Source organism: Camelina sativa, chromosome 11, assembly GCF_030686135.1.
Source record: "Camelina sativa cultivar CO46 ecotype springtype chromosome 11, ASM3068613v1".
NCBI lineage: Eukaryota > Viridiplantae > Streptophyta > Magnoliopsida > Brassicales > Brassicaceae > Camelina > Camelina sativa.
The window spans coordinates 39560026-39580963 of record NC_141890.1 but is presented as its reverse complement, the minus strand read 5'-3'; the positions used below and the strand labels follow the sequence as shown (position 1 = coordinate 39580963).

The 20938-nt window shown below is 40.8% G+C and overlaps 1 protein-coding gene and 1 pseudogene across 4 annotated transcripts; one reads left to right on the top strand and one right to left on the bottom strand.

Moving 5' to 3' along the window:
• Positions 1-380: 380 nt before the first annotated feature.
• LOC147935173 (ABC transporter C family member 4 pseudogene) lies at positions 381-1100 on the bottom strand (annotated as a pseudogene).
• A 9697-nt stretch (positions 1101-10797) lies between these two features.
• Positions 10798-20849, top strand: LOC104725439 (uncharacterized). 4 transcript variants are annotated; one of them, XM_010444106.3, is made up of 25 exons: positions 10798-11317; positions 11547-11641; positions 12320-12675; positions 12853-13017; positions 13244-13483; positions 13595-13704; positions 13796-13873; positions 13966-14072; positions 14472-14563; positions 14646-14764; positions 14876-14979; positions 15061-15138; positions 15240-15318; positions 15416-15584; positions 15683-15753; positions 16128-16208; positions 16285-16355; positions 16433-16529; positions 16873-16932; positions 17038-17092; positions 17186-17583; positions 17660-19354; positions 19445-20026; positions 20243-20301; positions 20371-20849. In XM_010444106.3, the coding sequence occupies exons 5-25, from the start codon at positions 13291-13293 to the stop codon at positions 20564-20566; spliced, it is 4494 nt and encodes a 1497-aa protein (XP_010442408.2). In that variant the 5' UTR covers positions 10798-11317; positions 11547-11641; positions 12320-12675; positions 12853-13017; positions 13244-13290; the 3' UTR covers positions 20567-20849. The 4 variants fall into 4 exon arrangements, with proteins under 4 accessions (XP_010442408.2, XP_087332120.1, XP_010442405.2 ...); XM_087475994.1 differs by having other exon boundaries at positions 10846-11026; positions 12853-13013; XM_010444103.3 differs by having other exon boundaries at positions 10912-11317; positions 12853-13013.
• Positions 20850-20938: the final 89 nt, after the last annotated feature.

Below are 20938 nucleotides of genomic sequence, written 5' to 3'. Positions count from 1 at the left end.
TACAAATTGTTTCACGGTATACCGTGGGTTCATTCTTAAAATTACAATCAAAATACAAATATACAATCTTAAACACTAAACTAAACTAACAAAATTAACAAGTAAATAGAACTTAAAATTAAAAAAAAATAGTAATAAATAATTAGCTCCGCGGTGTAGGGCGGATTCAAATCTAGTGTTTGTTATACTATATGGATCAAAGTAGAATTTAATTATAACTAAATATGTTTCTTTAAATAGCTTTGACTTTATTAATAGAAATATAAACAAAAGTGTTTTAACAATCCGATAAAATATAAAAAATGTTCAAAAGATTTTGTTTGTTTTGTCACATGAGAAAGTTAATCTAGAGAGCCATCTTAGCTTGTGTTGCATCAAGTTCATCTTCCTTTGTAGGAAGATTGGGTCGTACACAGACTTGAGCGTTTGGAGCGGTTGTTATTGGGCTGAAGAAGTTGCTCTTCTAGCTCCGCTGATGTCTCATGTGCAGCCACAAGTTCCCCAAAATCCAACCTGGAGTTGACTAATTTGTCATATCTTCTTGACTCAACCATCCTCCCCTCCCGCATAACCTGAAAGTCCATTTATTTCATAAGAACAAATTCAAGTCTTTAGATTTCGATAAGATAAAAGTAGGAATAATTGTTCTACCAAAATGCAGTCGACATTGTGCAAGAAATCCACTTGATGGGTTCCGAGCAATATGGCCTTGCTTTTCAGAGCTCCTCTTACACAATTCTATACCAAAACATCACAATAACAAATATCAGCGCAACCTGTTTTACCTTTTAATACATGAAAGAGTTTTTTAGTTTTCTATCCCTTGTTACCTTGAATATATCTGAACCGGTATGAGCATCCACTGCGCTTAAATTATTGTTGAGCAAGTATACAATGTATTCCTGATAGACCGCACGTGTGAGCTGTATACACTGCTTCTGCCCTCCGCTGAGGTTGATACCGAGTTCCCCAATCTCAGTCTGATCGCCAAACTCCATCATTTGTAGGTCTTTGTCAAAGCAACAAACATTAAGAACTTCTCCATACTTTGTATCTAACCATTGGAAGACCAAACAAGATGTTGTTTTGAATAGTCCCATTTTCGATCCATGATACGTAACCTGTGCTCCCAAAAACCCTTAGTTAAAAATAAACGAATCAATCAAATGTTATGAGTGTTAGTTCTCTAATTTCCCAAACTACATAAACAAAAAAACGTCAGCACCTGCCCCAAGTCCTAATAACCCAGAAAGAACAAAGGTTTCCCCATAATCAAAATTAAGGGTCTCCACCAATTCCATACATCAGATTCATGATACAAAAAATGCAAAAAAAAATTTAAAAACTCCATGATCCCAATTTCACACAAATGAAATAGCCATAGAGAATCAAACAGTAGAATTAAGGGATGTGTTTTACTTCAAGCCATGTTTCTTAATCTTCTACTTTGTGTATGATAATCTTCTTCTCCATCTCGATCCGTCTTAAGTTTTTTTTTGTTTTCAGATTAGCATTTTTTTTTTGTGAATTTGTTTCATATGACGACAAATTATTGAGATGTGTCAAGAAGTAAAAGAGAAAAATGCTTAGGTGTAAAACAACGAAGCTGAGCTGTATTTACAAAATGATTTTGTTGGCAGAAAAATAATCTGATGTGTCAGCTCCAGGTTACTCAAAAATGCTTAAGTGTCAACACCATAAGAAAAATGCATCTTATTTTTATTGTATTCATATCATCCTTTTGACTGCCAACACTGTAAATCACAAAAAAAAAATTAAAACATTGAAATAGTAAATTGAAATAAGCGAAAAGAAAATAAAGAAATTCATTTATGCAATCATTGTAATAATTATTAATAAAATTATTTATGTCATTATATCATTTTCAATTTATAAAAAGTAATTGCGATTGAAAAGACCGGTCATAAATTATCATGTTATTTTATTTATTAGAACATAGCAATTAAAAATAATAACCTAATAGTAGATATGCTACAATTTTTGTTTAATTTACTAATTTAATTCTGGTTAATGGAGAATCAAACAATTTCAAACTCCATAATTGGATAAGAGAAGTTCATCATTGGAGAAACAAGTTCTCAGACGTCATCTTCAACTGGACCAGAAGAGACAATAATAAAGCAGCGGATCGATTAGCAATAGAAGAATTTGTTCATCCAAGAAACTTTGTGTCTTACTATTATATTCCTCCTTATCTTGTATCAATCTTCCTTGAGGATCACATTGCACATCATTAATAAATGCAGCTGTTAAAAAAAAAAGTATAAATTTTTTTTCACCTAACAATAATTAGAACAAAACTCCTTGATTAGTTGTATAAACCAGAGAAAAGTTATTTATTAAGTAATTTCCAACACTAACGATTAAGAAGAACGAGCTAAATAATCAACCTTCACATTGGACGTCCGAGGAATCTTGGAGAGAGTGAAAGGAGGTTAGGAGACACTAAGAGTCTAGAACTCATCAAGGAGCGTAGAGAAGGTCGGCCACTCCTCTAGGGCTTGTACCATTGTAACTTGCTATGCAAAATCCGTCTCAAATCTTCGACAATCAACTCCTTTGGAAAGAATAAACTCCATACCCCATAACAAAGCTTCTAGCTCCGAATGCTAGAGGGGAAGAACTTCGTCTTTGACATCTTGCACCTAGCACTAAAGTCTGATCCTCACAATTACGGCACCACCAGTCTATATCTGAATTAAGTTCTGATGATTTCCAAGAACCATCAACTTGACAGCGATTAATTGGTTCTGGGGTATGCAAGGGTTCCGGAGAACCCGAGATAATCCTTGAGACTAATTGGGCCTTCTTCCACAATAATTGTTCACTTAAAGCCTGATTAATGATATCTATTGGCTCTGACTATATCCCTTGAAATAGGTTCTTATTCCAATCCTTCCATAAGAACCAAACAAGCCATGGTATTGAATGATGAGAGGCTCCTAAAGCCATAGAGAATGTCCCATTGCCAAAACTAAAATCCAAATTTGAGTACACTGACTAATATGGGAAACTGCATGGGGGTAATCCAACGAAGACCAAATCCAATATTTGACAGGAATGAGGACAGTCAAAGAATGTGTGATTAATAGTTTATGCCGCAAAATCACATCTTTTACACAATGTGTCACACTGAACTCCCCGAGAAGCTAAACGCGCTGTCACCGAGAGAGAACCAGACGCTTTTTGCCAGAAAAACTATTTAATTTTTGGTGGGACCCAAAGGTTCCAAACCTGATCCCTAGGACTTATAGTTTATGATATGGGAATTTTTTTTATGAACCTAGCAATTAAAAGTAACCTGAATTAAAAGTAACCTGTTAGAGCCTTCGGGGCAGTAGAACTAGGACCGTACTCGATTTCGACTGTCATGGCTTGAGCTAACTTATATCCCGACTTAACTGAGAACGCTCCAGATTTCGTATAATGCCAAACCAACCGATCTGGCTTAAATTATTTGCTAACAGGCAAACTCCTTATAATTTTGATATCCTCCTGATCCATAAATTCCTGGAGAATAGGTAAATGCCACTCTTTCGTGAGCGGATTAATCAAGTGATTAACCATTAGATTTGGATGTAATTGTAGGCCCATACAATTTGCTGGTCGGGGATGTTGGTCAGGAATCCAAGGATCGCGCCAAACCGAAATATTACACCATGACCCTAACGTCCATCGTGCACCTCTTTACACTAAACTTTTAGTTGAGAAAATACTTTTCCACCCAAATGAAGAAGAGTATGGTTTCTTTGCCATCAATAGATGCTTGTTTCTAAAATATTGACCCTAAACACCCGAGCAAATAAAGAATTCAGAAAATAAATTAAATACCAATACTGTTTAGCCAACAATACATCATTGAATTATGGACCTTCTTGTTGTAGTATCTCCTTCGTCAAAGTGTCGGTTATGGACCTTCTTGTTGTAGTATTTCGCTGCGGCGAGTTGATAGTTCTGAATTCATAGCAGCGCTTTGTCGCGTTCTTCTTCCAACTCGTCGAGTCGATCAAGGAGCATTTGACTGTTGAGTGCGGTATATTGGACGAGCATTGTTTGGCGAAGGCTCGTACTGCCGACTTCAGCAGGTTCCATTGCTTCTATACCATAAGCCAGAGAAAACGGAGTTTGGTTGGTAGCTTGTCGTGGGGTTGTTCGGTAAGACCAAAGTACACCGTCGAGTTTGTCGGCCCAAGCGCCCTTGGCGTCCAACCTCTTCTTCAAGCCGTCAAGTATAGTTTTATTTGTTGCTTCGGCTTGTCCATTTCCTTGTGGGTATCTTGGTGTTGACTTTCGCAATTTGATTCGCCATCTTGCACAAAAATCTTCGAATTGCAGAGAAATGAACTGCGAACCGTTGTCGGTGACTATTTTGTAAGGAAGACCGTGACGACAAATGATATACTTCCACACAAAGAGTTGGACGTCCTTGGCCTTGATATTGGCGTAGGACTCGACCTCGACCCATTTGGTGAAATAGTTGGTGAGGACGAGGATATAGCGTTTCTGTCTGGAAGCGGGTAGTGGGCCGATAATGTCCATCGCCCAGCGCATGAATGGGTATGGGGATACGCCGGCTCGCAAGAGTTCGGTCGGCTGGTGGATTATGGGGGCGTGTCGCTGGCACTTTTCGCATCTGGCGACGAACTTTTCGCAATCAGACATCATTTTGGGCCAGTAATAGCCGTGCTTTTTGATTCGTAGTGCCAGGGCTCGTCCACCCGAGTGGTTTCCGCCGGCTCCCTCGTGGATTTCTACCATGACACGTTCTGTGTCGTCGCCGTGTATATATAAGAGAAGGGCTCCTGATGCGGTCCATCGAAGTAAGTGGTCTTTCATTAGGGTATAATGAGCAGCTTTTGCTTTGAGCCGTCTTTTGGCCCATTTGTCTGTTGGCACGTCACCATCGGCGAGATATGACCGGATTTCAACTCGCCAGTCCGTTGGGTCGTTTTCTGAGGGAGGTTCGCATTGCCGACGCGATGTCGCCATTCGGTAGGTGGTTCGGATTTCGTTAGGCTGGTGAAGGGCGAGGCATGTCTCGGCTCGTGTTCCCTCTATACTTGGCATATTGATGCTCTCAACTGGGATGATACGTCGTAGGTCCGGGTTGGACGTTGAAGCGAGTGCTGCTAAGGCGTCGGCCTGGGCGTTCTCCCCTCTAGGGATTTTGACGAGCTCGAATTTGTCGAACCGTTTGGACAGAATTTTGACGACGTCAAGGTATGCTGCCATCGGTTCGCTTTTTGTGTCGTATTCGCCCTATATTGATTGACAACGAGCTGTGAATCACAGAAAGCGCGGATTCGCCTGACTTGCATCCCGCTGGCGAGCTTAAGTCCGGCGATAAGTGCTTCATACTCGGTGACATTGTTGGTTGCTTGAAACCGAAGATGAAAAGATTGTTCTAAGATTTTGCGAGTTGGAGAAGTAAGGCGGATTCCCACACCGGACCCAAGGTGCGAAGATGCTCCATCCACATGCAATGTCCACCGGTCGTCTGTCGGGTCGGCGAGGGTTGGCCTGGATACGTCTAGTGATAGCTCGATTAAGAAGTCGGCCAACACTAGGGATTTAGCAGCTGGGCGTGTGCGGTATTTGATGTCGTACTCGCTGAGTTCGATCGCCCACTTCGTCAACCGGCCAGATTGATTTGGACTATGTAATACATATCGTAAGGGCTGGTTGGATAGGACGACTATGGTATGTGACTGAAAATATGGTCGGAGCTTCCTTGCCGATGTGACGACTGCCAGGGCGACCTTTTCGACTTTCGGGTAACGCGTTTCTGCATCGTCAAGGGATTTACGTATATAGAAAATAGGTCGTTGTTCTCCTCGGTCGTCCTTGACGAGAACGCCGCTGACGGCTGATTCGGAAACTGCGATGTAGAGTAACAGGACTTCTCCAAACTCTCGCTTGGTAAGGATCGGGGGGGGGGGGTGGATAAGGAGCTCTTTAACTTGCTGAATGCATCGTGGCAGGCTTCGTTCCATTCGAACTTCCCTTTGGTCTTGAGGAGTTGGTAGAAAGGTAGGCACTTGTCAGTTGACCTGGATATGAAACGATTTAGGACCGCAATTCGTCCAGTTAGTCGCTGCACTTCCCTAGCATTTTTTGGTGATGGTAGGTCGAGTATTGCCTTAATTTGCTTGGGGTTTGCTTCAATGCCTCACCGGGTCACCAAGTAGCCGAGGAACTCTCCCGATTTGACTGCAAAAGTGCACTTGGCTGGGTTTAGCTTCATTCCGTACTTGTTTAAGACGTCGAAACATTGTCGTAAATGGGTGATATGATCGTTTGCCCGCCGTGACTTGACAAGCATGTCGTCTATATAAACTTTCATCGTCCTACCGAGTTGTTCAGCGAACATTTTATTCACCAGTCGTTGGTAAGTTGCCCCCGCGTTTTTTAAGCCGAAAGGCATGACCTTGTAGCAGTATGTCCCCCTGTCTGTTATGAACGATGTTTTTTCCCGGTCGTCTTTGTGCATTAATATCTGATTATACCCGGAAAAGGCGTCCATGAAGGTCAGCAGCTCGTTTCCCGCGGTTGCTTTGACGAGTTGATCGATTCGTGGCAAAGGGAAACTATCCTTTGGGCAAGCTTTGTTTAGGTCGGTAAAATCCACGCAGACTCGCCATTTCCCATTCTTCCTTTTGACGACTACTAGATTGGCCAATCAGTCAGGATGTTTTATTTCGACGATGGATCCAGCGCCAAGGAGTTTGTCCACTTCGTTGTTTACGGCTTGAGATCTTTCGGGTCCTAACTTGCGTCTTTTTTGTTTGACTGGTTTGTGTGTTGGATCGGCATTAAGTTCGTGAGTTGTGACGGTTGTGACGGTTGGGTCGATTCCTTTCATGTCAGTTACAGTCCATGCGAATGTCGATATATTTGTTTTGAGAAAAAGGATTAGCTCGCTTCGCATGATCGGGGTGATCTCTATTCTGATATTCACACACCGTTTCTTGTCAGTGTCGTCCAAACATACTTCTTCTGTTGCAGCGACGCCCTGCTGAATTGGGGTCAGATTTCCGTCGGTCGGTGACGAGCTGTCGTCGCCGACCCGCTGCTTTGATTGCTATAACTTCTTTCCTGTGAGAATTCTGTGTTTGATCAGGAAGCAGGCTCTTGCACTCTGTTGGTTTCCGCGCAGCGTATATATACCTTTCGGGGTTGGGAATTTGACGCACTGATGATACGTCGATGGTACTGCTTTCATCTTATGGATCCACGGGGTCCCAAGGATTACGTTGTAGATAGTCAGCTTGTCGATGACGGCGAACCTAAAATACCTGCTCATGCTTCCCACAAAAATTGGCAGATCGATGGTGCCGACTGACATGATATGATCCCTATCGAAACCGGTCAAAGAATGGCATTCTGGCTTGATGTCACTCTCTCCGATCTCCATTTGTGCCAGGACGTTCCTGAAGATCACGTTTACCGAACTTCCGGTGTCAATCAAAATTCTTGAGACCTCGCTTTCGCTGATCAGTAATTCGACGACCAGGGGATCGTTGTGTGGCAGATCCAAACCTTCTAGGTCGTTATTGTCGAAAGAAATCGTTGCGTTTTCGGAGCTGATTTTTGAAGGCCACGACTTCCTTATTTTGGCCTGCTTAGTATAGTCTCTTATTGACCTGACCGAGTCATTGCATCCTGTTAATCCACCCATGATCATGTTTATCCGTCTTATGGTTGGGGGCGCTGGTCGGCTTGTCGGTCTGTACGTTGCCGTTTTTCATGACTGATGGCGCCTAGAGTTTCCATTTCGTCTTTGCTTTGATCGGCGAGGGTTTTGGAATCCTTGACAAATTTTCGAGCGATATTCTCAGCTCGCTTGATGTCGCTGTTACCGGGCCGGGTCGTCTTGCTTCTGTCAGATTCGATGACTATTGTCCCTTTTTTGTATCATTCCATTAGGATCGTTTGGAGGTAACGACATTCCTCAGTCGCGTGGGTGGCACTTTGGTGATAATCACAATATTGGGTCGCACTGCTCTCACCTCCTTCCTTCCGGATGTATTTATTTTCGCCGATGGCAAAAGTTCGACGAGTTCGATCTTGATTTCTGGTAAAGTGTTCTCGTGGCTCGACATATTCGACTTTCGGAGCTGTGATTACTGGCTGCTTGGTCGCGACGCTTGTTTCGCCGGAGTGTTTCTTAGCGTTGACCACTTTCTCTTCTTCAAGCTCGATGTGTTTCGCGGCTCGTCCCAGGGCGTCAGCTATGGTTTCCACATGAGTTAAAGATAGCTATTCTTTAAATCTAGACTCGTACCAACGTGCGTTCTTGAGTGCAATGATAGCAGCCGCGTCTGGGATCGAGATGTTGACGACAACCTCTCTAAAGCGTCCAATAGAAGACCAGAGTGATTCATTTCGTTGTTGAGGCAGGGCGTATAGGTCGGCATGAGAGTTCTTGTTTTCCATTAGAACAGAGAATTGCTTTAAGAATGCAGTTATCAGGTCCTTGATACTATCGCTTGACCCAGGTGTCAGTCTTGAGAACCAGCTTAAAGCGGTTCCTGTCAAATGCTCAGCAAAGACCTGGCAGGCTCCAGCATCGTATTCCGTCGGGATGAACTGTAAAGGGCCGAGGGATACACCGAAGGTAAGCAAGAAGTCTCGCGGATCGACCATGCCGTCATAATAGTCCAACCTTGGCTTGACTGCACGTTTTACCGCCGTAGTAGCGAGTCTTCTAGAGAACGGGGTTCGTTGCGTTGCTTCGAGCATGAGATCCACTTCAGGTGCTTTACTTGTTGCTCTATGGAAGACTGTTACCATTTCTTGCATCTTCTCTCAAATTTCTTTTAGCTCGGTGTCTTTTGTCCCATTGTCTCGCTCGTCGATGCGTGGGGCGGGATTGCGCTCTGGTTAACCTCCTCGTACACTTGTCCCTAGCGTCGTCCTGGCTGGGATGAAACTTGCCAAATTTTTCCTGGTGGAGTGGAGATGGTTGATCTCGTCCTGAGAGTTGATCTGTGCTGCAGTCAGCGCGTCTAGCCGAGTATTAGTTCGCTCTTCTTGTTGGTCGAGACGCATCAATATCCCGCGAAAGAGTTCGTCTATACTGGAAACGGGTTGGCTACTGAGCAATGCGAGCTGCGCAGGATTCGGCGTTGGCTCTTCGGTCGCCGGGCTGGTTAAGTTTGTCGCAATGACGAACGTCCCTGGGCTCTCTGTCGCCGCAGCCTTTCTTGGGGCGTCCGGAGTTGGGAGTGTGGTTTGTTCCCCTTGATCCGCCGCTGGAGTGGTCGTTCCACCCGTCGTTCCACCCGACGAACCAGCTTCCTTACTTCCTTCTTTAGTAACAATGGTCATCTCGTCTAGTTGTTGTAGGTCCGTTCTTCAAACTTTCAAAGAAGATTTCGACTTGGCTCCCCCTACCTGGCGCGCCAAATTGTTGATGTCCAGATCGGTCACAATTAGAATGTTTAAGTTCGGTAAAAGGATGGTCGAAGTTTTCTTCTATTAATCGGTGTCGAAGCACAAAAGACGGGTTACAATACAACTTAGACGAGTTAGCAAGTAATGAACGAGTTAGAATGGACGAGTTAGACGGACGAGTCTTCGAATCCTTCGCTTCTAACCTTCAACAGGTAAAAAGCCTTGTACTTGCTATTCGTACCTTTTGTTTTTGTCTCTCCTTTTTTCTCCCTTTGATCGAACGCCGTGCGCCTGCTTTTATAGGGAACTGTGTCGGTTCGTCCATTACAAAGACCAAAATATTCCTTCCCTTCCTGAAGGTTTATTTGGGCCTTCTTATGGGCTGGGCCTTTTGTTAGGTTACGGGCCTACCCCTAACAGTAACCCTCGTCAACATCACTTAGTCTATTGACCGTGACCATTTCTCCGTCCAAGACTTATGTCGTGGATGAATGTTCGACAAACCGTGTTATCACTTGCGCCAATTTGCTTCCTAGTCTTAATTTACAAGTTCTTATGGATCCTTCATCGATCTACTTTTCTGTAGCCGCTGTTTTTTCCCTTGATGTTGTCTCTAATTTGTGTTAAGCTTCATTATCTTTTATCCTATGGTTTGTATGAACCTATTTTAGATTGATTAATGAAAACAAGTCTTTGTCTCAAAAAAAAATAAAAAAAACTCATAAGACCATTTATCTGTTTAGTAAGGTTTTGATATTTCTAAAAGTCGTACAAAAAATAAAAACAAAAAAGTAGAAAAGAGACGTAAAGATGTAAAAACAATGTTTTGATCGTTAGTTACAGTTCACATACTTTATCATTAACTAAGATCTTATCAATGTGGACATTACTTATCAAATTTTACTTTTAACCATTGAACTTCAGTGTTTGCCAAAAAAAAAAAAAACATTGAACTTCAGTAGAGTAGAACTTTCAATACATGACAGACTGCCAATCTTACTATGAATTGAATTTAGGAACCAATCCACACTATGGTCTATTTGCACAGTTTTTGGAGGAGAATAAACTACTACTCCGTAATGGGGAATGATATGCATTTGGAACCTGGTCACACATTTATGTAGTCTTAACTCTAACCACCAAGAGGTGAATTTAAACCCAATATTATTTGTTTCAAACATAGCTTGAATAGATTACCACTTCATTCATTTTGTAACTAAGGTATTTAAAAAATTTAACATATAAAAAATGAAAAATGAAGCTAATTTTTTAAATATAAGAAATTAATAATTAAGCTAATAATAACAAGTTGCTTGAACTCTGAAAACTTACATACATACAAAAAAAATTATATGTATCAAAATAAATATTCCCAAATATAACACTACAAAAATTTTTAAAAAGATGTGGCTGTTGGAATTCGAGCCCAGATCTCCACAGCCACAACGTGGAATTCTTACCACTAAACTACAACCAGCCACCTTGTTTATTGTTACTCAAAATCTGATAAACCAATTTGGTTCTGTTAATGGGCCAGGGCAACGCAGCGTTTTGGGTCAAGTTCGTTTCTGGTGCTGTGTTCTGTTTCGTCTCTCTCTGTGCCTATCCAGTGCGTTTCTCTCCACAATCCTTTCGTCTTCTTCTGCCGAAATTTTCACTAAAAAAAACGAACAACGCAAACTGCTAAAAAGCTTTCACAAAGATTGAAAACTTCAACTGCTTTTTTTGGATTTTTTGATCCTCTTCTCTCTTCACAATACCCTATTATCAATTTTTCGGTATCTGGTTTTTTGTTTTGGTACTCTAATCTTCTTCAACCTCCAATTTCTAAACGAAGCTTAGAGGTTTCGACGACTCTCTAACCGCCGCCTTTTCTCTAACAGAGAAGAGACTTCAATTGGTTTGCCTCTCTTTTTCAATCTCCGTGACTTGTGGGGAGATTTGTTTGTTCTTAAATTTGTATTGAGGAACTGATGTTAGCATTGTGCATGCGCTGTATTCAATCTTAATTCTGTTTTGAAATGTTTTTGGATTTGATTTGCGTTTGGATTCTTTGGTGGTTAGAGAGATTGGGCGATTCTGATTTAGGGTTTTTGTTTTAATTTATTTTGTTAATTGTTGCTTTGCAGAGACAATGTGTTATGGTTTTGGAGTTCTTACGAGGAGTGTTTCGTTTGCTCTGTGATCTTAGTTCTCCTCTGCTCACGCTGCATCACCAGAGGAGGTACACTTCCTAAGCCCTTTTCTTCTTATCAAATTTAACTTGGCATTTGATTGGCTCTAAGCCCTCTTATGCATATCGAAGGTTAACTTGCATTTGATTGGCTGTAGAGTTTTTGTACCGTTGTTCATGGAAAGCTTTGTATGTGTTTTGTGGGTTTAGGGTATTCTTTAGTTCTCATGACTTCTTATGGAACCTTTGTATATTTAAGTTAAGATACTGAAGTTGTTATTCAATGGACTTCTTGATCTTGGATGCTTGAGTTTTGTAGTTTCAAGTTCGTTCTAGTGCCATAACATTAGGAGTAGACAGTATTAAGCATTAGTACAATGATGGATACTACGCCGGTTTGTTCACTTTTTCATTTATCATGTAGTGGTTTAGAGAGTTTGCTGTGAAGAATTAAATAGGACTACTTGGTTGAGCAGGTTTTAGCACACTCAAATTTTGGAGATGCATAGGTTTCAGTGTTATCGTATCTGCAATACCCTAGATTTCCAGTGTTCTCCCACTGTAATTTTCCGGATAGTAGGACTAAAAGAAAATCTCCCAGGGTCTTATTTTACTTTTTCTTATTTGTTGTAAGTATTATATTTTTGTTGTTGTTATTTGTTTGACTATTCATGTTCTAGCTGTTCGGTTTGCATTGATGATTGACGTCAGTGTCGGGCAAATTGACAGGGTCTAATGGCTCTTAGGAAAAATACTCCAAAAGGCGATTCAGTTTCACTTCCTATGAAGCCTTTGAATATCTCCCGAAATTTGCCAGGGAATGTGCAGATTCCAGTCCCAGATGTTCCTCAAAATGTTGCGCCTAACATTGATTTGGACCTCCGGGAAGTTTACTTTTTGATGCTCCACTTACTTTCATCTGGGCCATGCCAGAGAACTTATGCACTGTTGCGACATGAACTTCTTGAACATGAGCTTCTTCCTAGAAGATATCATGCTTGGTACTCGAGGAGTGGATTGCGTAGTGGGGAGGAGAATGATGATGGCAATTCCTTTCCTTTAAATTATACTGAGTTAGCTCAAAGGTAACTAATAGTGTTGCTCTCACTGATTGAAGTACTTCTGTGAATTTGAAATGAATTTTTATGTGAAGAAGTTTCTCATGATATCGTTGTATTTCTAATTTGTTAATGACTGGTTTAGGGTTTCTTCCCACCCCAAATATTTAACTTGTTTCATGGCATTGTATGTGCACTTATCAGGTATTCTCATGTAAAGAAAGATCACTTGGTGGAGCTTCTAAAGCAATTGGTCTTTGTGTCAAATAGGCCTAGTCCCTCACGAGGGGTTGGTGATGGAAATAAAATGATTGGAGCTGGTGCTCCAACACTTTTAGGCACTGGCTCGTTCTCCCTTTTGAGCTGTAGGTGATTTCGAAAATAAATTCTTGTTTTATTGGCGAGTTTAACTCATACACATGCACAGACACACACACACACACACACATACGTATATATAATTGGATACGGATATAATCACATCATAATAATATCAATTCCTCTAATAAATTATTTGGGGCTTTAGAATTTATCATTTACTAAATTCTCTTTGAAAATCTTGGTTTGCTATATGCTATTTCGTTTTGTTTGGCAGCTGACAAGGAAATAGCTGGAAGTGATCTCAAAGCACCACCTATTGGGATGCGTTGGCCTCATATGCATGCTGATCAGGTTCGTGGTATTAGTTTGAGGGAGATTGGTGGTGGTTTTGCCAGACATCATCGTGCCCCATCGATACGTGCAGCATGTTATGCCATTGCAAAACCATCTTCAATGGTACAAAAGATGCAAAACATCAAGAGGCTACGTGGACACAGAAACGCTGTGTACTGTGGTATGATATTTAATGGTTTAGGGATGAATCTTAGTGTCAAGTTCCATTCCTAAATAATAGACTAATCCATTAGATGAACTGCATACCTGAACTTATCTGTAAATTCTGCAGCTATATTTGATCGCTCAGGAAGGTATGTAATCACTGGTTCAGATGACCGCCTTGTAAAAGTATGGTCAATGGACACTGCATACTGCCTGGCCAGCTGTCGAGGGCATGAAGTGAGTTCCAAGTACTCTACGAGAATGCTATCATTTTGTTACTGTATATTTAAGTGGTGCTAAACAATTGTGTTTTTGGTGCATTTGTAAGGGTGACATAACTGATCTTGCTGTGAGTTCGAACAACATTTTCATAGCATCCGCATCAAATGATTGTGTGATCCGCATTGTAAGTTTCTTGTATTGTTTTCTGTATATGATTCCATTATGGCTTCCAAATATTAGCCTCTTCATGACTTCACCCATCTGAATTTTTTGTAGTGGCGATTGCCAGATGGCTTACCAATTTCTGTTCTCCGTGGACATACCGGAACTGTTACTGCTATCGCATTTAGTCCCAGACCTGGATCCCCGTACCAGCTTCTCTCGTAAGAATTCTTCTCAAATTGTTCTTTTGGCATCATGTACGCTATCTGGTGCATTATTTTCTCGCTTTTTTTTTTGGAGAATAATTAATAAATTACTATGCTTTGTCATCTTCTTACATGCTGTTGATTTGGTGTTTGCCTATGTCTATTGTTTTGAAATTTTGAATCAACTAATAACCACTTTGGTCACAATGCTGAAAAATTAAATGCATTCTTATTCATACTCCCTCAGATGGAAGTTATGATGTTAATTTATTATTTAAGCCGTGGAATCTTTCTCTACTCTATGTCACTACTCGTGCCTTTATGTTGTCTTGAGGTTCTATTTGCCTGTTTCGAAAAAGGTGCCTTTATTTCATTGGTATCTTAATAAACGAGACTTTTGTTTAATCTCTGCAGATCGTCCGATGATGGTACATGTAGGATATGGGATGCTCGGGGTGCCCAATTCTCTCCCCGGATATATGTCCCTAGGCCTCCTACTCCTGATGGTGATTGTTTACGCTCCTAGTTAAATTATTTTTGCTTTGACTTATTGGAAGCTGTAGACCTGACTAGGGAATCCTATTCCAGGAAAGAACAGTGGCCCTTCTTCTAGTAATGATCAGAAGAGTATCTCTTGCTGTGCATTCAATGCTAATGGATCTGTCTTTGTCACTGGCAGCTCTGACCATCTTGCTAGAGTATACTCGGTGATGAAAATTCCTAATTGTATCTTGGTTTGAGTTCAAAATTGCAGATCCACAATTTTCTGCCAAGATTTATAGGATTTACTTAACTACAAAAGTTTTTCTTGGTTACAGGTTTGGAGTGCTAATAAGATTAATAACGATGATCTGGACCAGCCGAATCATGAGATGGATGTTCTAGCTGGACATGAGAATGATGTTAACTATGTTCAATTCAGGTTGGCTGTTCACTTTTAAAATTACATTACTCATAAGATCCTAATTGTCTGATCCTATTCATTTGCTGTGTTGCTTTTCAGTGGTTGTGCTGCAGGATCTAAATTTTCTGTAACTGACTACTCGAAAGACGAGAATGTTCCAAAATTTAAGAATTCCTGGTTTGTATTCTCTGCTGCAAGTAGATAATCATACAATTACTATTAACTTTTCACCTTTTTCTAAAGTTTTTTTTTTGTGTTTGATACGGTGTCTTTTCTAGGTTTTGTCATGATAACATTGTTACATGCTCTCGTGATGGTAGTGCAATCATTTGGATCCCAAGATCAAGGAGATCGCATGTAATATTTAATTTCGCCAAAATGACTGCGACTTGCACTTCATTCAATACATTTTTTTATACGAGCAGAGAACCAGATATTTATTTATATCTTTCAGGGAAAAAGCTACCGATGGACACGAGCATATCATCTCAAGGTTCCACCTCCGCCCATGCCTCCTCAACCTCCTAGAGGTGGCCCACGTCAACGGATCCTACCTACACCCCGTGGGGTTAACATGATTACTTGGAGTCTAGATAATCGTTTTGTCCTTGCCGCTATTATGGGTAAGACTATTTTGACACTCTTAATGGCTATGAGTTTATCCAGGCCGATTTCTAGAGCGCTCCACTCTTGATAACCAGAATCATTTTCTATGTTAAAGATTGTAGAATATGCGTGTGGAATGCCTCTGATGGTAGCTTGGTACATTCTTTGACTGGTCACACACTGTCTGTGAGTGCCTGATCCCTTTTGTATATTTGGTAGACTATCTTAAGGCAAGATTGGGAATTGCAAAGACTTTTGACCTGTGTACTTAAAAGATAAAAATAACAAGAACAAGAAATTTGCTGCCCATGCTAAAAATAACGAATACCAAAATCATATTTCTCCTAAGAAGACCCTGCTCTGCATTATTTGAGCATAAGTTAATTTCTTTTCGTTTTCTGAAAACACTCCCAACTCTGCCGAATTTCATTTATGCCTTCTAGTGTCTGAAAAGTATGACTAGTGAAGTTAGTCTGATTTTTGTTTTAGTGTTCCAGGCTTGAATTCCTCTTTGTTCCTTTTATTTACCCTTTTTAACATGTTATACTTACTGTTTGTAGACATATGTTATGGATGTCCATCCTTTCAATCCTCGTATAGCTATGAGTGCTGGCTATGATGGAAAAACAATAGTGTGGGATGTAAGTTTAACCTTCCTCACTGTCTAATCCCTTCTTCAGCATCTATATTACTAAAGCACTTGTTCTATTCTTCTAGATATGGGAAGGCATACCTATCCAAATATACGAGATTTCACAATACCAGTTGGTTGATGGGAAGTTTTCACCGTAAGCAAATAGTTTTTGGGCTGTACTCGTTATGCTTCTACTCCATCTGATTGCTAATCTATGTCTTCTTAATGTAGGGATGGAACTTCAATTATACTGTCAGACAATGTGGGCCAAATGTACATATTAAGTACAGGCCAAGGGGATTCTCAAAAGGACGCTAAATATGATCAGGTACCAATATAACTTAATCGTGGAGAGAGCTTCATTACTGTACTTCTACTGTCTACATTTCTTATAGAACCTTAAATCGGATATGGTTTGCTTTTAGAGGTTCACGTATGTCCTAGTTTCGTTAATTGAAGAGAAAAGAAATCTCCTTTCGATCAAAACATTCTATAAACATTAAAAACCTCTGTATAGGAAACATGTCTCTTCACATTTGTAAATTCCTACTAAGCATTATAGAAATATCTTAGTTCTAATTGCACCAGTGACCTCGTCTAAGAGAGCTGCCGTCTAGCGATAGCTTATGCAAAAATAGTATTTTCTTCTAACTGCTCTTTGCATCTTCCAGTTCTTCCTGGGGGATTATCGGCCATTAATTCAGGACATATATGGTAATGTCCTTGACCAGGTAAGGGGCTCGTCTTTTCTCCCCCTTCTAGTGGTTCTACTTATAATGGTGCTCGTTATAGGCATAATTTTGATCGCTAATTGGCATTTGGAAACGTTGATTCAGGAATCTCAACTTCAACCTTATCGCCGAAATATGGAGGATCCTCTTTGTGATTCAGGTTTTAATTTCTTTTACGATGATTATAAATGCTTTTTGGATCCTTCCACTGAGGATGGGCATATCATTCACTCTCTATTGTTCTGCATTGTAGGGATGATTCCATATGAAGAGCCATATCAGACCATGTTTCAGAAACGGCGACTCGGCGCCTTAGGCAAAGAATGGCGACCATCTTCTTTGAAGCTTGCTGTGGGGCCAGATATCACTTTAGACCAAGATTACCAAATGCCACCTCTGGCAGATCTAGACTTAGCTGAACCGTTGCCAGAATTTATAGATGTAATGGAGTGGGAACCAGAAGTCGATATCTTAAGTGATGAAAACGACTCTGAATACAATGTGCCAGAAGAGTATTCATCTGGAAAAGAGAAAGAATGTTTAAATTCTTCAACCTCTGGTGAGTCAGGTTCCAGTTCCGGTGAAAGCGATGAGGATGATGATCATCAGAATAGCCTTCGAAGATCCAAAAGGAAAAAACATAAGAAAGAAGTGAGTATTTTGTATATGTTTCTTTGATCTTGCGCCTTCTAAACAGGGTTCTAATCCCTTTTAACCTCTTTACCAGGCTGGGATTATGACTTCTTCGGGTAGGCGCGTCAAAAAGAGAAACTTTGATGAGCTCGAGGGAGCTCCAAGCAACAAAAAACGAACCAGGAAATCTAGGAGTGGTCGTAAGGAATCGAAGAAGAAGTCTTCAAAATCTAAATCGGCCAGACCTAGGCGAGCAGCTGCTCGAAATGCCCTCTCTTGGTTTTCTAAGATTACAGGTACATCTAAAGACGCAGAAGAGGAGGTCTCTGAATTGAGTGATTCATCAGAAAGTGAATCGACAACACAAGAATCAGGCACTGGGGATAGTGAACTTGATGTAGTTTTGTCAAATGGGCATGGGAAGCAATCAAAAGGGAAAAATATCCTCGTATGTGATTCAGATGATGGGGCTCAGCAATGTGATATCAGAGAAACTCATCCTCCTGAAAGGAGGAGATTGGTTCTTAGGTTTCCTGTTAGGAATTCAGATAAGCTTACCTTGCTGGAGAACCTGCCTGGATCGTCTTCGGATGTTCCATCTCCAACTTTAGGGAACGGCTCTGCTGAAGACTCAAGGATTCCTGGGAACCTTGAAATTCACACAAATCAAGTTGAAGGGATAGATGTAAGTAAAGTAAAATGGGGAATGGTTAAGGCTCGTACATCAAAGCGAATAAGAGGTGAATTAAGAGGTGAAGCAATAGTATCGCATGAACTTAATGGCTGTGACCCGGAGGGAAAAGAAAATAATGTTAACAAAGATGCAAATCACCATGGAAATGGTGTTACGGCATCTACTTGTTTGGAATTGAAAACAGATATAGATGGCATGACAGTTGACACTGACACGGTGATCTCGAATGGTACTCCAAATGGTGGGAAACGATATCCAGAACTGGATGGGTCGCCAAGTCGATTGGCTGATGACGGGACCTCTAATGGTTCTCAGGACGTAACCGGTCATCGGCAAGATCTAATAGATAGCCTTCCACCAATCTCTAGGAGTTTGAGGATACGATCCAAGAGAGTTTCAAGGGCTTCTGATGCATCTTTGAGGCCAGAGGGAAAACCTTCATCAATAGATCAAGAGACTGGTGGCCCTGATGCATTAAGTGATGGTTTTGAAGACGCTAGATGTGATTTGGCATTGGATAGTCAAAAGGATGGTGTGGTTGGGACAGAGATATCTCTGCGGAATGATTGTGTTCGGGAATTAAATCCTCAGATCAGTGATGCTCTCTCAATTGCTAATGATGTTCCTGTGTCACACTCACATCCTAAAAGGATGTTTGATTTTGTCTATAGACGCAAGAATAAGAACAATTTTGACAGGGATGCTACTCTTACTAAAGAAATCAGTCCAGGTTCTTGTAGTCAGGATCAAGGTAGTGGCTCTAAGTCCCATGAAGGTGCGTCTAATGGGTTCAATGGAAGTCAGTTGAATGGATTCGAGAAGTCGGAAGGCAGTTTGACACGCATCCAAGATAAAATAAGTGATTCACGTGGAAACCAAAATTCTCAAGAAGAACTGAGATCCGCTTCCGGGGCAACACTTCGTTTGAGATCCACAAGAAATAGAAAGTCTACTTATCCTTTTGAAACTAAACCTACTGTAACAAAGGAACCTCAGCAGTTAACAGAAAATGTATCCTGGCTGACATTATCGATACATGAAGAGGGTTCTCGTTATATTCCACAAATGGGGGATGAAGTTGCGTATTTGCGACAGGTAAGTGTTGGTGGTAATCTTGTCTGTTGTTTCGTTTATGTAACCTTTTGTATCAATTCTTTTATCTGCGGCTGTTATTCTATTTTTCAGGGGCATCAAGAATACTTAAACTTTAGCACCCTAACGGGGGAAAAGGGTCCTTGGACTTCAATAAAAGGGGGAGATATAAAGGCTGTGGAGATTTGTAAAGTGGAAAGTCTTGAATATGCAACTCTTCCTGGTTCTGGGGATAGCTGCTGCAAAATGATACTTAAAGTCATCGATCCAAACTCCGAACTGTTCAACAAAGCTTTCAAACTTACGTTGCCTGAGGAGGTGGTGACGTTTCCAGATTTTCTTGTGGAAAGAAGTCGGTATGAAGCAGCAATACAGAGGAACTGGACTTGCAGGGACAAGTGTAAGGTTTGGTGGAGAGATGAAGGGGAAGAAGATGGTAGTTGGTGGGAAGGGCGGATTCTAGCTGTGAAACCCAAATCACCTGATTTTCCTGATAGTCCATGGGAGAGGTACACAGTTAAATACAAGAGTGACCCTACCGAGACACATCTTCACAGTCCCTGGGAGCTTTTTGATGCTGATACCAAGTGGGAGCAGCCTCACATTGATGATGAGCAACGAAACCGTCTTCTCTCGGCCTTAACAAAGTTAGAGAATTCAGACAAAAGAACCCAGGTATGTGATCCTAGCCACCAAATTCATACTTCACCCAAAAAGCTTAGGCCCATGTTTATATCACCTTAGTTGGTTCATAGATCACACTCTTTATACTCAGGTTTTAGTTAGCCTAATATAAAGTCTAAAACTTAGTGGATTAAGAGGAGACAAAGACACAACACCATCCCAAGAACATAACAATATGACATAATAATCTCGACGAATTCGTTTCAGGATTCATATGGCCTACAAAAACTGAGGCAGACCGTGGGAAACTCCAGCTACACCAACAGGTAACTAGTTTCTACAACACTGGAAGAGGCTTTGGTGGAGCGGAAGCTGACATGGTTTTGTTTCTGCAGGTTCCCAGTTCCTTTGTCTCTTGAAGTAATCAGATCACGGCTTGAGAACAACTATTACCGGAGTATGGAAGCACTAAGACATGACGTATCAGTAATGTTGTCGAATGCAGAAACTTTCTTTGGTCGAAATAAAAGCGTAGCAGCCAAAATATCACATCTCTCTAACTGGTTCGACTGCACGCTACCTTCGTTGTAGCATTATCATCATCCTAATATTAGTGGCGGCCTATGTAGATATTTTTTTAATGTTTCCAAATTATCTAGTTAGAATTTCTGCATTTTTTCAAAAAAAACTCTGGTTTTAACGGCAGAAATGAGTATTAGTTTTTTTTTTTTTTTCAGTTAGTGGATTTTAGGTTTAGGGTTAGTTAGAGAGAAATTTTCTTTTAAAAGTTGTAAGTAACAAAAAAAAACACTGGAGAGGTCATTAACATTTGGTGCTTTGGGAAATAGAGAATCACCTTCGTTGGCTGATCCAATCCAATTTGAGAATAATATTGTTTGTGTACAAGAGATAAAAATTGTCCAAATGTCAAAATGTGAAGAATTGATACCAAAGGTTGAAGAA